Consider the following 23929-nt stretch of genomic DNA (forward strand, 5'->3'; position numbering starts at 1 on the left):
AAATTACAATGATTTTTCCAGTCATTGTAAACATTTTCTAATTATTGCTTTTAGAATGATGTTGCATAATAAATTATAAAGTACTATCATTGAAAAATAATTATAGATAGGAGATTGTCTTAGTAATGGGAAAGGCTACGCAAACATACTTACAGACATATTCAAAACACAGTCAAATATATATATGTATGTATATATAATACGTATACATATAATAGTCTTTTTTCTTTATACCCTGAGATTACAATAACTTCAGAGTTCCTTCTTTGAATTGGAAGAAAAGTGAGGGAACTCATCTGTGATGTCAGGAAAGCTTTGCAGCATTGGAATCAATGTATAAACAATTGGCTGCAGGCATCCTGACTTGCCAAGTCATAAATTAAAATTATTTATATATATGTATATATACACATATAAATCACTTCTTTCATTTCCTGAAAGTCTTAAGGATCCATTGGTTCAACTGTTTCTTGTTTGACCTTTACGGGTAACAGAGGTAGTGGGTGACTGTGAGGCAACTTCATAAGGGATGGGTCTGATGACTCGTAAAAGTTACACCCTGAGGAGATTAGTCCATTTCCCATGTTCCTTTGCAAAGACATTTTCAGGTTGGCTCCTTCCATCTCTCTTCTGAGTAAAGCCAGGATCTCTTTCTCCACCACAGAGGTCATATCAGTACCATCCTCTGCATCTTCCAGTCGGTCTGCATTGTCACTGATGTCAAACTTTTCTATTTCTTCATTGATTCGGGTTAGGTCCTCCATGGACAGGCCGGAAGTTGGATCTAGGGGGCAATAACCATTTAGGTGAACCTTGAGACTACAGAGGTGGATGTAGCTCTTGTGGCACTGACTACATTTGTGTGGCCTCTCCCGGGTGTGTAGGCGCTTGTGGAGTTTCAGGTGTACAAACTGGGTGAACTTGGCTGGGCACAGTTTACACTGGTATGGTTTTTCTCCAGAGTGAAGTCGCAGGTGGGTCTTAAGATTGCTGGTGCTGCTGAATCGTTTGTGACAAACCTACATTTGAGGACAGACAGGAGAGGAGACAGGAATATCAGAAGATTAAAAGCTGCAAATGGGAAGGGTTAAGCTCAAAGACAACCTGCAACAACTTGGGAGGTGAGAAACAACATGAGGGCTATTAAGCAAATAGGGCTGTGTGGGCATAACCCACAGGAGGTGGTGGCTCATTTCCCTGTCCCTCTGCCACCCACTGGACACTATGTCTGCCTGTTTGCTTGCAGATTATAGGACTCAGCTGTGGCGCATAGCAGCAATCAATCAGTGTTTAAGAGGAATTACATATTTTGGCATTAAGCTTCAGATTCTACTGGGCATGGTAGGAACTGGTTGGACAGATTTACAACCAGTTTAAAAATTTTTCCCCAGAGGAGTTTACCCACCTGACATTCATGAGGCTTTTCTCCAGTGTGGACCAGGTAGTGTTTCTGCAGGTGGGCAAGCTGAGTGAAACCCTTATTGCAAGTTTGACATTTGAATGGTCGCTCTCCACTGTGCACTCTGAGGTGGACCTAAGAACAAAGAGCAAACAATGCTTCAGTCTCAAGCCAACATCAGGATTATGCTGTTTCTTTGTAACACTGGTGTTATTTTATCAATCGTCCTATTGGTGTTCTGTTCACTTTATTTTCCATCAGTTTATACAGGCTTTCCCAGTGATCTCTTCAAGTGCTCATTTTCTCATCTCTTCTGTTACAATAATATTCTGCTTCATCCATATACTGTACTTTGTTTCGACATTCCCCAGTACGTGTGCACCCTCTTTAGTTTCTAGTTTGGGCTATGATGGAAAGAAGTGCTACAAATATTTTTGTACAATATGGGTCCTTTTCATCTTTCTTTGATGTCTTTAGAGTATAGAACTCGTGGTGGTCTGGCTGAGTCAAAGGGTATGCGCAGTTTAGTGATTTTTAAGACCACAATGTCTATGAGCCTTTTGGTTGGAAACATCTAAGATACAAATTTCTCAAGAGAACAAATGAAGGAGACTCTCTTCACTATTCTTAAAAGCAAAGTTATTGTTGTCAAATCGTAATGATAATATCAACAGCAGTAGCTCATATTTACATGATGCTACAGAATTTACTAAGTACTATCTTCACAAAAACTATGGGGTAGGTACAAGTACCATCCCCATTTAAAAAATTTTAAAACTGAGACATAGAAGGGTGAAATGGACTTGACCCAAAGTTACCCAGCTGTACAGTGAGTGGCGAGACCAAGACTAGAACTGGTCACAGAACTTCTTTTCACATAGATGTAAAAATATGATCTTTTATAAAAAGATAAGGAAATCCAAAACTACATGTGTACATGCATGCACATGTGCCCACATATAAGTCAATAATCTGATTTTCGAAACCCACCTTCAGATTTGAGAGTTGCCCAAAAGTCTTGGAACAAACGTTACACTCGTACTTAATCTTTCCATTCTGTTTCTTCAGTGGATACGGAAGTGTTTTGTAACCAGTCATATTTCTCTTACTCTTAATGAGATTCATGGCTTCTTCGCTGCCGTTGGCTGCCATCATCGCTGAGGTAGCTTTAGGTTGTATCATGTGTTCAGATGTGGCGGCCGTGCCGGCAGTCGGGGACCCACTCGTTGGGCTACATGGCTTGTCTTTCATGCTGGTGGCTGCGCTGGTGATAGAAAAGGCACTGTGGGGTGCGTGTACGAGAACGTCTCTAGGGTGGTCTGGCTGTAGCAGTCTCCGGGATCCTTCAGAGGGCAGTGAATTTGGGAGAGTAGCTGGGCTGAACATGGTATGAGGCAAGTTGCCTCCTCCGCTGAGTATGTTACCATAGACTGGATATAGCCTTGGGAAGAGATTGAAGTTGTTGATGCTGTTCATATTGTTCACAGTACTCAGGCTATTACAGCTCATACCATAGGGAGGTAAAAGTAACTTGGGATAATGAGCATTATAAGAGGGGAAGAAAGCTGGAGAAAGATGACTAGGTGGTATATAGCCAGGGTAAGATCCCAATCCTTCTGTGCCATAGTGTGTATTCAAGTAAGGGTAAGGTTCTCGATGTTCTTGAGAGATGGGAGCCAAAGGTGAAACTGTGTCCCCCAGGCTACCGTGAGGACTGGAGCTTTTCAAGCTTTGGTCTGGGCTGCTTATTGCTGAGGGGCTAGGAGTGGTGGATGATGGGATTGGGGAATGAGTAATGTAAGTAGGTCTCTCCATCCTGTAGGTCAGAGAAGCTTTCAACAAGTCTTCTGCATGGGGAACTCGGATTGGGTAGATAACCCGAGGGCATATAGGCCTTTCGGGGCTGCAGTTTTTTCTGAAGTCATCCATGTCCTTTTCTGGAGTGATGGGTGAAATGTTAGCATGGAAGAAGTTCTTTCCTTTTGAATGGCTGGAATCATTTTTCAGAATTTCTTTCACACTGTACTCTCTCTTTGGGACACTTTTGGGGCAAAATTCATTTTTCTCAGTGCTTTGTTGCTTTGGACTGATGTGTGTTTGAGCTGCAATAAAGAAGAATACACAACTGTTAAAGGGATGTGAGAAAACAGCAAAACGTTCATTGCCAAAGTGGAGAGAACTTCTCTGTTTTGAGACCTTTTTTATGTCCCACAGCTTCCTTGAGAAAATTGAGTCAAAGGAGAGGGACAACTAGAAAACCGAGGATGAATGACGTGGATGCTCATTTAGGGGTTTGGGCTATCCCCTTTGTAGATGGCTCCAGGCTCACCATTAAAAAATTACTCTAACTCATTTCTTTCCCCTTCAAAATGGGGAGAGAGAGAGCACTTACCTCTCAACGGTCATAAGAGGGTTATTGTTTGGATTATTTTGTTTCCATTGTTAAAGAACATACGATGTGAAAAGTGCTATTCAAGCAAAAGATCAAACTTGCCAGAACAGATAGCTTCTATTAAAATGGGGTGGAAAAATACCATGAGGTGTCAGAAGCTAATAAAATAGTCATACTGATGGTTCACAGTTCACCTAAAGGAAATCGGCACACACAGTGAGCTAGATCGGCCAGATTAAAACTGTTTTGAGTAGCATCAGTCATTAATTTTTACATCAATTGTATTTTTATATGAATTTGATTAAACTCAGTTATAAATGCCTATGTGGAGGTGAATTGGTAAACTAAAGGAAAAAATCCAGTCAATGCCTTCCTCAAACCACTTGTCCACAATACAAAAATTTAGCCAGGTTTGCCCAGTAAAACTTGGCTCCCAAAAATGTTGTCCCCTGGAATCATAAGGCGTGACAGATTAACCTTTGCCAAACCACAACATATGCTCCACCAGCCAGTTCAATTACTTACAGTCCCAAAGAAAACATAAGCAACTCGGATGAAAGCCTTTTTTTTTCCTAAGAGAAGGTATTCTATACCAGTAAGCATAGCATTACTCAGTAAATACACTATTTAAGAAGATGAACGACAAGGAAGAGCAATTACAAAATACCAAACTCCTGCACAGGACAATAGAGACAAAGTATACAGATAGAGGAAAAGAAAACCAAATTCGTGGGACTCGATCTACCCCAACTTGTATCAGACCCGAAATACTAAAAATCTGCATTTGGAAACCTTTTGTATGAGCTATGGGTAATCATTGGCAATACTGCACTACCATCTACATAGCAGCTATGACGTGGAAAGATATGAAACAGGAATACGTGAAACAAAGAAAACAGAATGACCTTTGGGAGTAGCAAGGAGATATGCTTCAGTCTAATTTTCCAGGGTTTAATGACAACTGATTGGTTACCATCATTTTTCAAACAATCTTTAAAAGGATAAGCTTTCAAAAAGTGTAAGACACATTTGGGGAAATACCTTTTAAAAATTATTTGCTTCATTTATCTGAGAAAAAAAAGTCAACGTCATAAGTGAAAATCTGGTAGGTCCAGAAATTAATAATACAGAATGCTAGAAACTTTACTTTCTAAATCAGTACATTGCAGGCCAGCAGGCTTAAGAAAAATTCCCTTCCATCTCAAGAATCCCTTGGAGAATGTTATCTCCACTAGCTATTATCAGCTGCTCCTCACCGAGCAGGCAGCCCAGAATAAACAGGGAGAGGGACACTTATCAGGAAAGGTGCTGATCAGTGGGGATGGATAGAAAGCCTTCGGAGGGACAAGGGTTTCTGAAGCCACTAGACCAAAATAAATATCACCTTATCAGACCAATATCAGTCTTTCAGTGGGGCCTGGGAGGCAGGAAGTTCAAATTGTCACTTTTGTTTTTTAAAGCTAAAATGGTAGAGGAAGAGAGAGACAGCTAACCTGGAAAACTGATAGGGGAGCCTCCTCACTGCTGAGGAAAGGAATTTAACTAAGATGAAGTGGAATGCTTGGTGGGAAGAGTCCTTAGAGAAGGCTGCCTCATTTCCCTTCCTCATTCACCACAACTCATCTCAACCCCCTCACATTAACAAAATGAAGGTACAGGTATTACAATCAACCATCTTCACTTGACAAATCAAATTTAATCGCCATTATTTTCTCCAGGGATCACAAGAAGTGCTTCTTCTTGATCAGTTTCAGTATGGGGGTGCCTACATCAAGATGTCAGATGAAATCAGTCCACAGTACTTGTCCTAGTTTTCATGGCACTCATTTTTCTCTTATATCCTTAATTGTGACTACTGAATACACATCATTACTAACTCAATAAGCTAAAACAAAACCAGTTTCATGATCATTAAAGCAACTGGAAGAATTATACTTTTTTTCAGAACCCCTGAAAGAAAATCAGATTCTAATACTGAGTTAATTCCAAGCAATAAAAATCCCAGTAAAAAGATAAGTGAAACATTTTCTTTGGTAAAATATCATTTTCTGCTATTCCTCTTCCACGAAGCACAAAACAGATGCCTACTAATTAGAACAATTTTTCCTCCTTAGCAAAAAGAAGGAACCCTGACAAAGAATCCTGATTGTTCAGAAAGTCAATATGTAAGACTGGAATTTTTTTTTTCTTCCCTGATTTCCAAACCCCAAAGTTACTAATATTTATCATTATCAGACCTTTAGAAAACCATGCCTGGAAAAGGCTGCTTTCAACTTAGGACAAGAGTCTAATTAGAATGTTTTATGAGAGTATTTTTGAAGGGAGAATTAAAAAGAAAAAAAAGTACATTTGTATATTTGTACATAGTAAATTATCCTTCAGCACCTGCTGAGTAACCAGTAGTTCTGTTATTTCTAATTCTTCCACTCACTAACAACTTAGCATTAAAAAAAAGAATTAAGAAAAAAAGATGTTTTGCTCTTAAATCTTAAATGGCTGTAGGCGGACAGAGTCATTTCAAGAGTAAAATGCTCCTGAAGGCCTTCAATGGCTTAATTATGCCGATTCACATTTTCAGTCTATAATAAGAGTCTCTAAGGTTAGAAGCAAGACAGCCTAGAAGTTCTGCAGAAGGTAAAATAAAGCATGTTTTCAAGTGAAACTGAGAAAGCAGACTAACATTTAGAAGTCTATAATTTGGTCATCTATTTTCTAGATGGGTCTATGTCTCCTCTCTTTTTTTGTTTTTGTGCCAAATAACTTTTCCCACCCTGGGCATTAGCAGAGGCATAAATTAATTTAATTCTGATTCACATTTAAAATCATGTCCTCTCCTCTAAAATGGGAAAAAAAGGCATCCAGTAATTTAGATTTTAAAACTTAGCTGTTATCCTATCAAAGCTCTTTTTTCTACCCTTTCTGTCTCTATTAATGAAACCATCATTATTATTCGCTAATATCCTGTGAGCCCCCAGTGGGAGTCTGGCACAACCTTGCATTGTGCTTCGAGTGTGGAAACTGAATACAGCTCACTAGTCAGAGGCATAATCTACTTATTAGGACTGATGAAATAGTGGAAATTTTTCTGATCAACAGTCTCAATCATCAACCACCACACCTAAGACAACTGATTTCACAACAGGCAATAAGAATCCTCTGCTGAGGGTGACTAGTTGTTATAGCTCAAAAACTGCTCAACAAAAGCTGCTCTGAACCTTCATGGAAAGTGATACCTGAAGTAATTCTTCCATTGTATATATAGGAGGGACCTAGAGAAAAAGGATCTACTTAAAAAGTCCTATCTGAGAGGCAGTAATGGCATTTCTGACAAAATAATGGATTCTGTCTGATACAGGAATCTGAAAATGCTGAGTATATCTTGACAATTTTAGGATGCAATGTGAAATAATTTTCAGTTGGAGGAAGACTCTCTTTCTTGGTAAAGTAGAAGAGAAGAGCAGGCAAAAGAACCAAAGATTCAGGAAGAGAGGCCAAGTCAATGCTGCAGGAATCTCACTGGTGTTTCCATCCAAATGGTTTGAGATTTACTCACTCTTGCCCATCAAAATAAGAGGATGCTGAATTGTACGTGAAATACTTACAAAGATTAAGGAGTTCTACATTGGCAAGGAGTAAGAAATTAATTCTAGGTAATTGCTAGAAGAACAAACAGAACTAAATTACTCCTCAGGCGTTCAGAGTTGAGAACCGAATTATTTCTGAATATTCTATCCTAGCCTACCTGAGAAAGAATAGGGGCCATGATAATATGAAACTCACTGAAGACCCATCTAAATGGGTGGGAGGGTACTTGAAAGTAACATGGAGATGCTTTAAACTTTTTTATTCCAAAGATCAGCCTAATTTTATACATTCTCAGGTATTACATTGACCTACTCACTCTGGTCAGAAACTTTATTTCTGAAGCCATATGGTTGGTAATTCATCTCTAATGAGGATCAGCTCCTAGAATTAGCTAGTGTGTATATTTGTGTCTCAACAGCAAGAAAATGATTTCATAGGATCACATATTGAGAGACAAAAGTTGTCTTAGAAGTTATCAAGACTAGCCCCCTATATTAAATGTTGAGAACACTGAGGCCCAGCAAAGTGAAATTATACAGACCCAAGGTCACATAGCTGGGAGGGGCAAAGCCAGGATTTTCATCTAGATATATCAAGCCTACGACTTAAAAACATACAGTGTTAAGTTTTGTTGACATTTCTCATTACAAAGAAAATTAATAGTCAAGTCCAAATGATTCAAGGATATGATCTATCCTTGAAATTAACTGGCTGTCTGGTTTAGGGAGCAAAATGAGAAATACTTTGGAATTTTAAAAATGGCAGATTTCTGTGGGTTTCATCACAGAACAAAAGATTCCAATTTTCTAACTTATTGGAAGACTACCCAAGAATGGCCCAAATCACTTATATAAGGTAAAACCTTTTGTAGCAGGTAGAGGCAGAAGGGGGTTACCAGATCCAGCCCAGATAATTTTACCTAAATAAAAAAGTGAAAGCCTATAGACCTGACTGAGGAACTGAGAATTTGTTAGATAAAGTGATATGCAGCTACTGTCAAACAGATTAAGAAATCAGATAATTAAAATTTTACCATAAGGAAGTTAGATATGAAATCTTCAGAACCTCCACTTAGAATAGTCTTTCAGGAGAGAGCTAATTGCTTATTGTTTCTAGAAAAAGCCTGGGATACCATAAAGTATTTATTCTTATGCTATCTCATGGCTGATGGTGATTTGGTAGTTGGCAGTTGACATGGTACAATAAGAGATCCATTTCTAAGCAGCACAAATAGGCAAGAGTAACTGATTTGCTCAATGGTTTCAGGCCTGTTGTCTAGCCATATTTTTTTTAAAGTGCTGCCAATTCTAAGTCACTTTTCTCCCTACAGCTTTATAAATTCAGCTCTCAAAAAGCAATGCTTAAATTTTTAAAAGTGCCCCCTGGATGGGCAAATGGAATGTGAAAAGAGGAGGCAAAGGAAAGAAAGAGAAGGAAGCAATTCTCCACTTTCTGGTCCAAACCACCTACCCTGGCACAACAGTTGATACAGCCATATAATTAACCACCATATTATCAGATCGTACAGGCTGAATAGACATTACTAGCATTCTTTTTTTTTAATTGTAATCCACTTACTGAGGTTCATCCTCATCAGCTCTCCGGAGGAAGGATAGTGGAGTCTTTCTGCAAAGTCCCGACAATACCACACAAGAAGTTCCTGGTTGGCAGGGATTGGCTTAATAGTGTAGAAATAGATGTTCATTCCATTCTGACATGCAGCCAAATTCTGCTCCTGAACGGAGTGAGCAGGGTTCACATAACGCATCCAGTTGCTTTTTTCCTCATTTAAGCCATCGATGAAGTGGTGAAGCTCCCCATTAGAATAGATCTGGAGGAAAACAGAAGACAGCACCACTGAAAAAAAAAATCCCTGAAATGACAGAGGCTTATTTTACTCTCCTCCTTCCTTCAGCACAACACAAGAATGGAGACAAGTGAAGAGACTGATGTGTGCTTCCCCTTCCCCAACTCTTTTCTTACAAAGTTAAATAAAATCAGAGCATTCTAGATTTAGCAGAAATAAGGGAGTTACCAGTGAGAGGAGGCATTTCTCTCTTTCTTTCTCTCATTACCTTTTCCATTTTAGTTAATTTGTAATGCTGAGGAAAAAAACCAACACCGAAACACAGTTTCATGGAAGGAAGGGGCTGGGCTGCCTCCGACTCTCAGAGAGCGCTCTTAAAAGCGTTAGAATGGCAAATGAGTAATACTCCTAACTCCAGTTCTGATTGTGTGCTGACTTTGAGTCACCCAGGTACAAGAGCAGGCTGTGTCAAACCCAAGTCTCAGCTTTTTTTTCCTTTCTATTTTAAAAAAAAATTTTTATTTAAAATTTTGAGTTCCAAATTCTATTGGTCTCTCCCTGCCCCCCCCCACAGTAAGCAATCAGATATAGATTATACATGTGCAATTATGTAAAACATTTCCATATTAGTCATTCTGTACAAGACTCAAATAAAAGAAAATGAAACAAAATGAAAAATAGCATGCTTCAGTCTGTACTCAATCAGTATCAGCTCTTTCTCTGGAGGCGGATAGTTTGCTTCATCATTAGTCCTTTGGGATCGTCTTGGATTATTGTATTGCCGAGAATAGCTAAGTCACTCACAGTTCTTCATCGAACAGTATTGCTGTGACTGCGTACAATGTTGTCCTGGTTCTGTTCTCAGCTCTTTCTATGGGCCTCTCTTTGCTTGCAGTTTCCAAACACCCCCGCCCAGAGGCTTAAACTATGCAAACATCCTCCACCCCCCCACAAGTCCTAAAGTAACACTTGCTCATATGAATACTTGGAACCTTGCCTTTTTGTGGAAATACTGGGTGGGGCAAAGGTGAACTTCACCTGCCATAACAAAGTGAAGACCTGGATGGAGGCCAAAATTTGACAGACTGCTCCTGAGAAGTCACTTTTCCTCTCAAGGGACATGTTCGGACCTGTACTTTTCTTTTAAACAAAAGAAAGGGGGGGGGTGGGGAGAGGAAGAAAGAAGCCCTATTACTTTTATACGGGGTAGCCTAAATCACCACACACCTCTCCCCCATCAGCTGGAGAAGAAAAAAAATGCAGTTTGTTGAAGGAAAAGTAGGATGAAAAAATGAAAAGCTTTTTTCAATGTCAGTCAAGAGTAGTTAATAGATGTTTTGTGATTAGACTAAAGGGTAGAGGGTTAAAAATAAGAAAGAAAACTCAAAGCAGCCCATTAGCTCAGGTCAGCCTCTTCAACCTTCATACCTAAATCTCTCAGCTCTCCGTGGAACATTCCTACTTAGAGATGCCCCTTCCCTCTCCCTCATCTCACCGGATTTTCTTTGGCAACCAATACCTGATGATCTGTAGTGTGTGGTCTCCAGGAAGCCTCATCTTGTTCAGAGTCCAACAGTATCCATGGGGCAAGCAGACTATTGCTTGGTTCTTACTCACACACCCTGACTCTGGCTATAATAAAGCCTTTCTTTATGTCTCTCCAACGCTATCAAAAATAAAAAGGGAACTCTGTCCCTTTAACACAGGCAGTAAACACCAGAATCACTTTCTTTTAAGAGTAACTTCCTGTAAATTGTGAAGGGGGAAATACATGTGGCTTCATCAAAGAAGCTTGTGAGAGATTTTGCGGTGTGTTTTGTTATGAGAAAATGGAACAGGGCTGGGTGAATTCTGCTATCAAGAGGAGTCTTCAAGTTTGTTTACTCTGATGTGCAAACTTCCAGGAACATGGGGTTCCATTGCTCTGCACTCTTTTGCTTCGGGCGGAAGCTGCTTTCTAAAGCTAAGGGCGATGCACCTTCCAGTCAGCTTTCCCCAATTTACTGTACCCCCGTTTAAAAAGGGAGATGACGACGCCATGAAGTCACAGGCTCACACCCACAAAAATATAAAATAAAAGCAAATGCTAAAATGAATGCCTTTCCCTATCTTGTGTTTCCATATATTATCATGAAGATTAAAAATGTGCTGACTCACAGTACGGTTACAAGAAATAATGTCACTCTGTGGTTTACTCAACTCGAACATCCCTTCTCCTCTTTGACTATGTAATTTGCATGGAACTTTTTTTTTCTTCATACAGCAGATGTTCCTATCCCTGCCAGCAAAAGCAGGACGGTTTTTATAACATGTGGGAAGTTATCTCCGACAATTTCCTTTTCATGTGCAAGACCGATCCAGATCCTTAGTTAGAAAGAACATCTCTGGGGGACGATGGAAGCTTACTGACTTAGGGTATTTTCAGAGAGATGCAAGAACTAAGGTGCTGTTGTTGCCTTTTTCAAGATAGCTTTGCACACAAAAAAAGGCTTATACATCGGATGGTCTTAATTGAAGACTTAGTCACTCTCCAGGAAATTATACACCTCCATGGCTTGCTTTTAACTGAAGAGGGACTTACTGGCAATAAACTCAAATGAACCCACCCACTTTTTTCTAGGAAAAGTCTGTAGCACACACACACACCATATACACGTATATGTATATACAAAGTTTTTAATAAATAATTTTGGATTTAAAAATATAAACACATTGCTTATATTTTGGGAAGACAATTTAAATACCATCTTTTGTTCATAGTGGAAATAGGAATTGGAGACAAAGTTAAGTGAGAAAGAAGAAAATAAGAAAGTGCAAAAGGAAAACAAAAGAAAGAGAAAAGCTCTTACGGAAAACCTAACCCATTTCTCAAGAACAACTTGAACAAAGACTCGAATTCACAGCTTTCTTAACACTACATTGTGATTTACATTAAAGATAGGATGAGAGAGGGAAATGAATTTAATGAATCAGGAGCCCGATAAATATCCTATACATAGGTAATTAATAACATTACTTTTTAGTCATAGTCATTTTTTTCCTTAGAAGAATTAAAAATTCTTAAGAAAAGATTTCTCTCCTAATTATCACAGCATTTCTTCAAGAAAAAGTTGTGATGGGTCTATGAGTCTAAGTGTAAGAAACTGAAATCACAGAACAAACAGTGGTAGATTGAGGAAAGGAACCCAATAATTTTTTTCTGTGATCCAGGGGTTCTTAATATACCCAGACTGCCTTAAAAATATCTTTTATCTAAATTCTCTAGTTCAGGTTTCAAAGTCTTCAGGGATTTTGTAGAAATATTCTAAATAATGCATGTGGTCATGAGAATGTATGCATTCCAATAAACTTTATGAATTGAAACCCAGATTCTGAATTACAAATATATTCATTTTAAAGGACCACTCCTTCCCTTGACCCCCTTCCCCAGACTACCCTTAGCACTCTTTCCAATGAAAAAGTTGTTTTAGAGATTATATAATTTATTGATTTCATTTTATCCAATGAATTAAAATTTTAGTTAAGAATTCAAGAATATCTGAAATTGAAAGGCTTAATGACTCATTACTCCCTCCTTGCAGAGAAATGCAAATGAATTTACTCTGGAAGCAAGTAGCAAAACGGTTTCATTCTATCAGGAAGCTCTTATGAGTTGCAAAAATTCAAGTCAAGTATAGTCCATGTTATCTCCTTTTCCTCCACCTACAGGCTTTTCTTCCCCCCAAGAGGATCCAGAGACTTACTCAGCTACTTTAACATGCACTCAGAATTCTTATTCTGTGCACCCATGGGAGAATAAAGTTTCATTTGTAGGTAAGCAAGTACACGTAAGCACCCAAGCAGAAAGACAGACAGACAGACAGACAGACAGACAGACACACACACACACACACACACACACAGAGGAAGGGAGCTAGCCTCTTTAGTTTTGCTTTTTTTGATTATGAAATTAACATGGACTTTTAATTTTTCCTTACCCGCCAAAAATACTGTCTGTTGGCATTCTTGGGAACTGTATCATTGGTATAGATTTCACCTATCAAAGGTCCGAAACGTGTTCCTTTTGGTATATATTCTTTGCTTATTACTCCAATAACCTAAAAGAGAAAGAACAATCTATAACCCACATTTCAAGATGACAATCCCATTTTTACCAAATTGTTTTTTTATAAAAAGATAGCAAAATAAGGTAAAAAAAAGAAAACCTCCCAACAGGGCAGAAATGAGCAAGTAGAGAATGCTACCAAACTCTAATTATTTTAATAAAGTTGGATTTCTAAAAACTTAAAAGTGATGAAACTCCATTTTCAAATTATTTTTACTTGTTGAATTAGAAGCCTTTGTTCAGTTTGAGAGTGGGAGGAGTTAAGAGTCACACAGAAAAGATAAGTTTCTTTCTTAGAATAAGAACCAAATAATTTTAGAATAGATGTTCTTAACCCTTTTTCATCATGGACTCCTTTGACTATCTGGCGAGGCCTATGGATACCTCAGAATATTGTTTTTAAATGAACAAAATAAAATATGTAGGATGGCAAAAGAAACCAATTATACAGAAATTCAGTTATAAATAAATATGAACATGTTCAAAGACCTCAGGTTAAGATCCCCTATTATAAATAGTCAAAATTATACAGAAATAGATTAGACCATCCCAGCCCGATGTTTCCCTTCAGACTCCTTGCCCATTGAACCATTAAATATCATGTCAGTTTTGAGGAATGGAATATTTAGCCTTGGAAAACAAAATCATGTTCTTTAAAGGGTTAAAAACCATAAATTCACTCTACTGGTCCAACCTGATGTTTCCCTTTAGACTCCTTGCCAATTAAACCATTAAATATCATGTCAATTTTGAGGAATGGAATATTTAGCCTTGGAAAACAAAATCATGTTCTTCAAAGGGCTAAAAACTATAAATTCACTATATTATACTCTACTAATTCCTGATAAAGTACATCACAGTTTCCTGTTCCCTGACGGAGAAATAGATTTCAAATCATTGCTTTTCCTTAAATGTGTAACAGGACAGCCAACCTCTTCTCTCTATAGAACAGTGGCAGGAGTCCTCATTAACAATTATCTTATGGATCTGGCATGGAGACAACATTTTATGTGCCCTCTGCCCCTCCCCCACCCAAGATCCTGAGATAAGGAAATGACTGAAAATCTATTATAGCCCATATTTCTAAAAGGCTTTGGTAAAGAAACACATTACGCCAGTTCCTCCTTGATGGTAAATTTCTTTTGAGTAGGGTAGAATCACCAACCACAAATCAGGAAGCAATTCATCACTATTCAAAAGAAGTCATCTGTGAGTAGTCACTTACAACATTCTCTGAGTTACCGGTATGTTTCATTCCCCCCTCCTCCATTTTTCTTCTCTTTTAGGGTGGCCAGTGGAATTGACTAAATTCTAAGTAGAACTGATGGACAGAGAAGGAAAGAAATGTTTAACAATGTTTTTAAGTTTTCTTTTTTACAATGCTTCTTAGTGACTTAAGTAAACTTTTCTGTTTGGGCCTGTGAACTAGATACTTCCTTCACATCTTATCAAATGACACTGAACAATAGAACAAAACTATATGCTTCGTCTAAAGTATTTACAGATAGTTCATGAAGAATGGCAAATTTCTGGCTACAGTTACACATATTCCATGCTATTCCCAGCAATACATTAAGCCCCAGTTCAAATGAAAAGGAGTCTGAAACTTCCATGGAATTCAAACAGCTAAGCCACAAAGCAGACTGACAAACTTTTGGCAGATGCCAAGTTCTGGTGCCTGTTCATGTCCATTTGGTATCAGCAAGTGATTAGGAGTACAATAGTCAATATAAAAGTCAGTGAAGCATTTAAAGGCATCTGGCATGGGGGGGCAGGGGCAGAAACTTTCCTATACCCAACACAAGCTGAAACAAGGTTGTTGGGCCAGTTTTATTTTGGGTGCTTTTCTGCATTTCTGGCAGAGCTGAAAAAAGCAGATGTTCATTTCATCCTCCTCTGCCCTCATTTACATCTATCTGACCTTTCAATAAAGGCTCATCATTATTGGTAATCACTACAGCCTAACTGATGGGAAGATATTAGTAAAGTCTCAGGCCCTCTAGGCCTGTTTTCTCACCTGTGAAGTGAGGAAGTTGGACTAGTGATCTCTCAAAGTACATCAGGGCCCTGGTACTCTATGATTCTGTCTGTGTGTGCCTAGTGAAATTCTCACATCTAGAGCATCCTGGAAATAGTCAACTTGAAACATTCATGTTGGCTCTTAGGATGTTAGCAAATCTTCTGACACTTATATTCGACTGATTATAACACAGCATTAAAAAGCCCAAACAGGAACAGCAAATAATGCCATTTGCTGGTCAGCCAATAATTAACAGCTGATTTTTCAACATGTCCATGTTAAAGTAGTAATTTTAAGAGAGGCACTCAACTGGTTCACCAACTTTTGTGTCTGCTAGAGACTATAATTTTAAACAGTCCTGAGAGACAGTGCATGATTACCAACAAGCAACATTACATTGAGGTCAGTGCTTTTCCACCTAGTGGCCATTCAGTCTACCAGAATGAGGTGCTTGTTTTTCAAAATTAAAACTTATCTTCTCTCAGTTAAATTCATGCTGCATCATGAATATATCAGATAGTTTTCCAGGGGCCAAATATAAAGTGACAGGCTAGAACCTTGTTTCCATAAGCTTTATTGCCTTTCTTTAATTGGGAAGGTGTTAGGAAGTACATTTTTTTTGATTGACACCCTCCCAATTTAAGTAGGGGACATAAAGAGGCATAAAACCTAATTCCTACCTTCTAGGAGTTGACAATATAGTTGAGATAGGGAATAGGCATATAAAAAGTAATCAGGTTCTCAAGTCTATCAAGCTTGCCTAAAAATCTCAAAACTACAAGGGAAAATAATTTTTATTATAAGGGCCTTATGTTAGATCCATTGTCTTTTTGAAATTCATATGTTCCTGTGATGTAAGTGTAACTTTGCTCCATACAATGGAAACCAGAAAGGACGATTTAAATTATGACATAGTATGGACTATTAAGTGGCACATCTTGAACACACTGTACATGACTTACATCTTCAATAAAGCCTGTTTAAGATACAGTGAGGGGGCTTGTTTATCTACCTGTACAAATGTTCTTACAAAGTAACGCAAAGCTAATTAATTTTATTGTCAGCTAGAAAGTTAAGCTTTCCCCAAACAGGCAGAGAGTAACTATCAGTTAGAAATAATATTAAGATGTATTGTCAGATGGATTCCTTCATCCAGCACAAAAGCTACAACTTTAAAACGGAAGTGTGGTCAAGATATTTTCACAATGCCCGCAGATCAACCAATCAACAGATTATTTATTAGGCACCTACTTGGTGCCAATGTAAAAATGAGGGACAAATACAAAAATGAAACAATCTCTGACAGCTTCTGTCTAGTTTATAATCACAGAGGTATCACCTATATCATAACAGCACTTCAATGTTTGTAAAACCTGATGTTACTAATTTTGCCCTTTATGAAATAAACGTTGGATTTCTAAACAGAAAACCTCATGAGACAATTATCCTCTGCAACAATGATTCACAATTTACAATTGGGCTGAAAATGGGCATCCTTCAACATTCCCTTCACTGTCCCAGAACAGTGTGTGTTGCCACACAAGGACTTTGTCTATCTGGTGAATTCCCATGTGCTGGAAAAAAAAAGGCCACTTAGGCTAGTGCTCACCTAACCCAGGAAGGAAACATGATTGGAACTGACCAGGGTCCTAATGAATTACTGCTGGGGCAAGGCTGCTGCATGCCTTCTATAAACATATCAGTGAGAAGACAAAAAGCTTCAACACTTTCATGCTTCATCTATCCCTACAGAAGCCCGTCCACAGGATGCTTTATGAGCAGCACCGACCTCCCTACCATTTTGGAAGATCCGTCTCTGTCAAAGGACTGGGTCACAGAACACATCCTGACACCCATGGCTTCTAGACAAAAAACAGGACTCCTTAGCCTCTTATTTTACAAAAATCAAGGCAATTAAAAAACTTTTGGATAGGCTGACCTAGAGGGTGTATTTAATGGATATCCAATAGCAGAAGGGAGAGAAAAGGGGTTCTCAAAAAGCAAATCTCTCCCTTAAGGGCCTAGGTAGATTTTTAAAAAGCACACATTATTTAGAACTTTATGGTTTCTAAAGTGCTTTACATACATTATCCCACAACACACAAAGCCCCACAACAACAGTATTTAAGCAGAGCAGTATTAGGCAGGTATATTCATGATGTGGTCAAACTTACCCTAAATCATTAAGATCACAAATTACTAGGTTCCCTCTCACCCCCTCCTCCCCCATAAAACTGATTCAGTCTATTAAAATTCTGTTTTGGACCGAAGACTGTTTGCACTGTGATGATTGGGACTCTACAGATGGATCAAGACCTAAAGTCTGTAATTCATCTGATTTTTTTAAAGGGGTGGAGTGAAAGGAAATGTTTTCAGATGGTTTCCTCCTTAATTATCTTTGTATTAAAGGAAACACAGTAGCAGCCTCCCTGTATCATCTCCAAAATAAAAGACCATCCCCAAGAACATAGGATTGCATGTTGTGGTGAGATACTCTTTTCAGATGGCTTAAGTTAATAATGGACTTCAGCTAAAATAGGCATATAGCAGACTGATTTTTATCACATTACTGCTTTAGAACTCCCAGAACAGGAGCTTCCCCAGTTGAAAGAGAAGCGCATTCAAAATCTAGGTTTTTCAGAGACATAAAATGTCAAAATTAATATTTCCATATTTTTACAATGCTCACAAAATATTGTTTAAAGGGAACAACCACCAAGTTTCCACAAAATGAAAAGCACAAGTAAGGACTTTAGTAAATGGAGATTAATATATTTTTAAAAATGAAGTAAAAAAAAATTTAGCTGTGGAAATAAACAAGAATAGACTCCTTAAAATGCATAATTAGCCTAAATAAAATCTAGAAGCACCAAGGGCAGGAGCAGAAACAGTTTTTTTAAATAAAAAAGGAGCTGACACATATGTGAATTAATAATGAAAAAAACTCATGGAAAAAGAAAAAATTCTAGTATGTCAGCAGAATGAAAGATAACACGTAACTTGACATCTACTACCATTGAAACAAAAAAAAATTAAAGATTTTATAAATCAGATCAAAACTACATGTAAAAAGTTTTTTTTTAAATTCCCATGGGATATATGACTAAGGACAAACTGATTCACAACAGCCTGCACATTTTGTTAATCACATATTTGTTGAATTCCCCCCATCCTTTGAAAATTATTGTTCTTTTAACAAAGATTACCATTCTAGTACAATTCCAGAGTTAGTTGCTAAGTAAGTGTGCAAATGAAATTTGTATCCTGACTGATTCGACTAGGACCCCCAAGATTGCTTGTTTCTGTTAGGTATGATTTAGAAGAGGAAAAGGTAAACAATATGCCTAGGTAGGCTCACTTCTCATGTCACCACCCCTTTGTAGGGCATTAAAATCTCTCCTAAAATCAATTGAAGTAATAGGTTCTGGGTTGTAAGGGAGAACCAGCTAAGCTACACCTTATAGGCAAGTAAATAAATAAAATTATGCTGAGATCCAAAGTAACAATCATGTTATAATGCAAAGAATACTGGCCAGTGTTAGGAGACCTGAGTTTTAGTCCTGGCTCAGCCAATAATTAGCTGTGTGTAGCCTTGGGCAAAGCACTTAACTCTAAACCTCAAGTTTCATCATTTGTAAAATGAAGGTGTTGAACTGGATGGTCTCAAAGGTACCTTCCAGTTCTAAAATGAGGCAGAATGGTATAAATTCTGAAAGTGGAACATAGAACACACGGCAGTATACAGCGTATTTAAAAGGAGAGAGAGAAGTAGCTCTCTTGAATACTGGAGTTATGGATCAAGATCAAAGTTTCTTTAAGCTGCCTTTTGAACAAGATGGGGAACTCCAGAGAACAAAAGAAGGGAGGAGGCTCTATACCTTCACCCCCAATCTCTTTCTCTAGTAAAGAAATCCATTTCAGTCAAGTTTCACATTGGGGGTGGGGGCCAGGGGAAATGCACCTCTTACAACCACAACAACAAAAATCAACATTAAGCAATTCATAAAACATGTCAAGTTAGCCTTTGTCACAGAATTATGACAAATAACTCAAGATGTTCTACTTCGAAAAATGTTTCTATTTAAGGGGATGCATAGGATATGGTGGACTCAGGGCATCTCCAGCAATTTAGTATGAGATAAGGTTTACTGTACAAAAGGCAGCATGTTCTTTTTGAGATAGTTAGCAAAATATCTTTGTAGAATTCCCCCCTTCAATTCCCTAACACCTCTGCCTCTAGTTTTAGTAAGTCAGAGGCAGTAAGTAGCTAGTGCTGGACTTACAGTGCTAAAGATATGAGTTCAAATCCTATCTTAGGTATTTACTAACTGTGGAACTCTGGGAGATTCATTTAACTTCTGTTTCCTCATCTGTAAAATGAGGGGGTTAGACTCAGACTCTAAGGTCCTGTTTCTAACTCTGAATCTATGAATTTAGGAATATAGTAAGTAAGTTTTCTTTTAGACAGCTTTGTCTCCTAACTCACAAAAAATATTCAACTTTGGAACACACAATCGGGAACGAGATATAGCTTTCCCCAAAAGGTTGCCAGGCCCTTTAAATACTACTCTTAGGGGTAAGAGAAAGTGATTTAACAGGACTGTAATATATATTCCCAGGAATAAATTCTATATTCCTAAAGCAAACAAGTCCTTTCTCACTGCTCTCTTAAGACACAGTAATATAATTTACATATGGTGGGGGTGAGGGTGGGATAAGGGGAAGGAGGTGAGCAGAAAGGTCAATTTATCTGGGCACAGTAGCAGCATAGGTAAAGGGGGCAGCCCTGACTAAGTCCCAGAAATAGAGGCTGTTCTTCAGATTACCTAGCTGAATATCACACCTGGCTCTGATATAGTTACACAAATGGGTGAACACAAATCAAACTGCCCTTTCAGGGTCCTGGGGCAGCCTTTTGGAAATAACAACAAAGGGCAGCCCCACTTCAGAGGTTGGGGGGGGGAGGTAGGCGTTTGCAAGTCTAGCAGGGAGCCAAGGAACTTCAGCAGATAAACAGTAGTTAACTCTTAAGTCATCCTGACAAAGGACACTTTTCCCAGTTTATATACCATCCCTCCTGTTCATAAACATGTCAATGTTTCGGGAATAATTTTAGAAACACAGCTAATAAAGCTAGCTCATTAAAAAGAATAAAGCACTTTAATAACTGAAGGGAGACAAAAGAAAAGACTAAGAGTGTTTTCCAAGGAAACTTAACTTTTCTTTCCCTCCCTAGAGCTATTATACAACCTAGGCAATTTAATCCAGTGGCCAGAGGCAATGGATACATTGGCTGCTAACAGCAGTTTAAAACCTGGCTCAGGGGTCTACCTCACCCCCCCCCCCCATGCTGTGCATATACCTATTCTAGGCACAGTACAGCTTGCCAGAAGATTTTAACTGCTTGCTAATTGGTATGATGGGGGATGGGGGGGAGCGGAAAGAAATTGGTTCAAGGAAAAAGAGAATGCAATGAAATGAATATATTATTTACAGGTACTTACAAAGGAGTCTCCCAGACTTATGGGGCCTCAATAGAACTGTATGGGAGATTTGGCTGTCAGGTGCCAATCTTCTTCAGCAAAAAAACCAGAGGCTTACCTCTTTGCAGTTCGTTGCATATTTGAAAACCAGATTCCTTGGCAAAGATGCCTCCGCCTGAATGGCAGTTCCTCCATCAGCACCAGAGTCCCAGGGGTGGTCATTCACAATGTACGTGCACTTCTCTTCAAAATCTGCCTCTGGCCACAGAGTCATGTCAGCATCTTCCATGTCCATTTTCATGGTTCCCTCTGCCCCCTCTACCAAAGTCGGAAAATTTACGGTGTCGGAGCTACACTGGGTGGCAGCCTGGAAAAGAAGGAAAAAGCCTTTAATCCCCATTGTCCTGCAGTTTCTGTGGTTTCCTCTGAGACACTGTGACTAATACAGTAGTCTGTGGCACTTGAAAAGCCTATGCAGAAGAGCTGGTACAGTTGAGTAATAGCCAAAAGAGCAGTATAAACGAGATTGCCCGGACTGAATGGAGCAAGGGTTTTCAAATGCTAGGCTTGGCTTAAAAAAAAAAAAAGGTGAGGCGGCCTCTTTGGAGAAAAATCAAAACAAATCAGCTCAGAGATCCATTTCTGGCTTTACCTCTCAAAAGCACAGAACCCAGAGTGGGTTCCCAATCTTGTATCCAAGAAAACCTGGGGTCATGGCCACCACACCACTCAGTGCCTGTGGAAAAGCTGCCTCAGAGAAAAAAGTGTCATAAACAAGGAGAGGAAGAGGAAGGAGCTGCTGTCTGCGTCTGAATGAAGCTAAAAATGGAAAGCGCGTGTTGCAGGAGCGGAACCCAGCCTGCCTTTTCCAAATGGGGAAGACTGAACTTTCCCACCAGCTTCCAAAGCACAAACAACTTTCAAAACAACCTGCCCCCCCACCCCCGTCATCCTCGCTCTTTCATCCTCTAGCAAGGAAGACAGCAAAAGGCTGCATCTTGGCCAGCATCCTGGTAGCGAGAGCTGGTCACAAATCATTGGAGTGCACTTATTTGGACCAAAGCGGGAGAAGAGAAAATGGGCTTTCTGTGATTTGTTGGCATCTCACGCCATTATGAAAAGGCACAACAAAAATGCAAAACTGTCCAAAAGTAATCTGTCCCTGGAGAGAATTCCTTTCAGCCACCTCGGCTATAAATAGTACTTTCTGTTGAAAATATTGACCACTCATTCCATTCTCAGAAGTCACAAGTGTTTCAATTTACTGTAATGAAAGTTATAGTAAATATAGAAAAGTGAGAGACTAAGTAAGTTCTTCCTCAACTAGTGATGGGCTACTTTCCCCCAAGCCTGCTTTACCCTCTCGGTCAGTAATGCCACTTTCCTTCCAAATAAGAGGTCAGTAGCTTCTCTATTTCCCCCCGCAAAAGTTACCCTTTCAAACACTAGGATACAAACTAGGTGACAAAGGGGGTAAAACGTGTCTCAAACACTTAGTTAAGATCATAGCAAGAAGTTCTAATCAAGGATTTCTATACAAAGAAGAATACTCGATTTTCAAAATGAGATAATGTCCCATGGAAGATGTTAAAAGCAGACTTTATCTTCTTTCATTGAGCCCTAAATGATGGGGCGGGGGGCCGATGACGGCACTGATGCATCCAATAAAAGAACCTGGGACATATGTATGTTTTATACTGTTCAAAATTTAAACAGACTTGCTCGTCTATGGATGGCTCCAGCATGTACAGTCACGATGCTAAATAAATATTAACTAATAATAAAGGTTTTAAAATTAAGCCACCACCGAATATTTGCTCTTCTTTGATCTTGGGGGGGGGGGGAGGAGAGAAGAGAACTGCTACTGAAACTTCAATGAATTGACAATTGCACCAAGAATTGAAAGGGTTAATGATTCATAAAGAGGAGAGAAAAGGTCTTATAATAAACATGTTTGAAGTCTCGAGTGCACCAAGGCAAACGTATTACTTGCTTGCAATGCTACTGCGTTGGTTAAGGAGGGAGAAAAAAGTTTAAACAACTCAAGAGAAGAGAAATAGACAAAAAAAAATTCTTACCAAGGTCGTATCCACAAGTTTTTCCAAACAAAAATCCAACATCTAAGGTAAGTCACACTCATTTCTACACAGTAAACATTTCTTCGTCCTTCCAATTGCCGGCTTAGAGCAAGACTGACTCACACCTCCAGGGTTAACTCCTTTTTCTACGGTGTCTCCGGCCCCCCCCCGCCAGCCTCGCTCTCTTGTCTTTCTCTCTGTCAGACAGGTGCCGAAGCACTTACTGCTTTTGCCTCGCCGAAACACTGGAGGGCTGAGTGTTACAGCACTTTGTCTGCTTAACCAAACAGACTGAGCATTTACTCAATCAGCTAAAGCAGGGGGGTGGAGCTATACCTGTGTATAGAGGCCAATCAAACGAGCCAGACCCAGAAGAGGGATTTCCCCCCCCCCTTCCAAATAGTTCAGGCTTTATAGGTTTTCCTCTTATTACACGTGAAGTTCACCATTCACTTGGAACTTTCTTACTTCCCCTTGAAACACACTTAACCTCAAAGTGAAAGAGTTGACATTATTTGCTTTGTGCTACAAATTCATTAACTGTTCCTTTCTTCCAACTGAGGCTTAGAGTACCACAAACACTTCAATCATTTTTAAAAAAATCTCAGTTAAAACTTCTATTGTTCTGATAGGAAAAGTCTTGGTTAGAGAATGAGAACTTTACATTGGGCACACGGAGTTGGAGTAGGGGTGGGCGGGAGTCCCGGGGGGGGGGGAGGGAAATGGGTGTCTAATATTTTAGTATATAATGCCATACCAATTCAGAGACTCAGGTTTCGAGTAATTTCCTGTGAAGCCTGCATTTCCTGGGAAGCATCTTAAGACTTGTATTTATCTGTATAAGCTTCCAAAGAAGTAGGTAATTAAATGATTTTACATTCGGCATAACTTTCCCCCTTTAAAAATCTTTTGGGAATAATGCAATAGGAAGAAACCTGAGTCCCTTCACACAGAAATCTCCTTGCTTTGCCTCCTTTTCTCTTTTCAGGTCCAAACTGCCAGACTCAATATCCAAATCAAATACAAAGCATTCGTAATTTCACCATTAGAGAGCATAATG

At 39.0% G+C, this 23929-nt stretch overlaps 1 protein-coding gene across 1 annotated transcript; it reads right to left on the reverse strand.

Annotated features, from left to right (window-relative positions):
- Nucleotides 1-396: 396 nt before the first annotated feature.
- Nucleotides 397-22911, reverse strand: PRDM1 (PR/SET domain 1). Its single transcript, XM_036767596.1, has 7 exons — nt 22870-22911; nt 20910-21158; nt 13161-13280; nt 8955-9207; nt 2390-3501; nt 1406-1534; nt 397-1019 (listed from the first exon to the last, which is right to left on the reverse strand). The coding sequence occupies exons 1-7, from the start codon at nt 22909-22911 to the stop codon at nt 444-446; spliced, it is 2481 nt and encodes an 826-aa protein (XP_036623491.1). The 3' UTR covers nt 397-443.
- Between the last annotated feature and the right edge of the window lie 1018 nt (nt 22912-23929).

The sequence above is a fragment of the Trichosurus vulpecula genome, chromosome 7 (genome assembly GCF_011100635.1).
Source record: "Trichosurus vulpecula isolate mTriVul1 chromosome 7, mTriVul1.pri, whole genome shotgun sequence".
Classification (NCBI taxonomy): Eukaryota; Metazoa; Chordata; class Mammalia; order Diprotodontia; family Phalangeridae; genus Trichosurus; species Trichosurus vulpecula.

Bases quoted from the DNA above. Each gene is read 5' to 3' on its own strand.
- PRDM1 (XM_036767596.1), bottom strand. From the start codon at position 22,911: ATGTTGGATTTTTGTTTGGAAAAACTTGTGGATACGACCTTG. The intron at 3,502-8,954 runs GTAAGTGGATTA...TCTTTATTGCAG, and splicing joins GCTGATGAGGATGAACCTCA to CTCAAACACACATCAGTCCA. The intron at 1,535-2,389 runs GTGGGTTTCGAA...CTTTGTTCTTAG, and splicing joins GGCAACTCTCAAATCTGAAG to GTCCACCTCAGAGTGCACAG.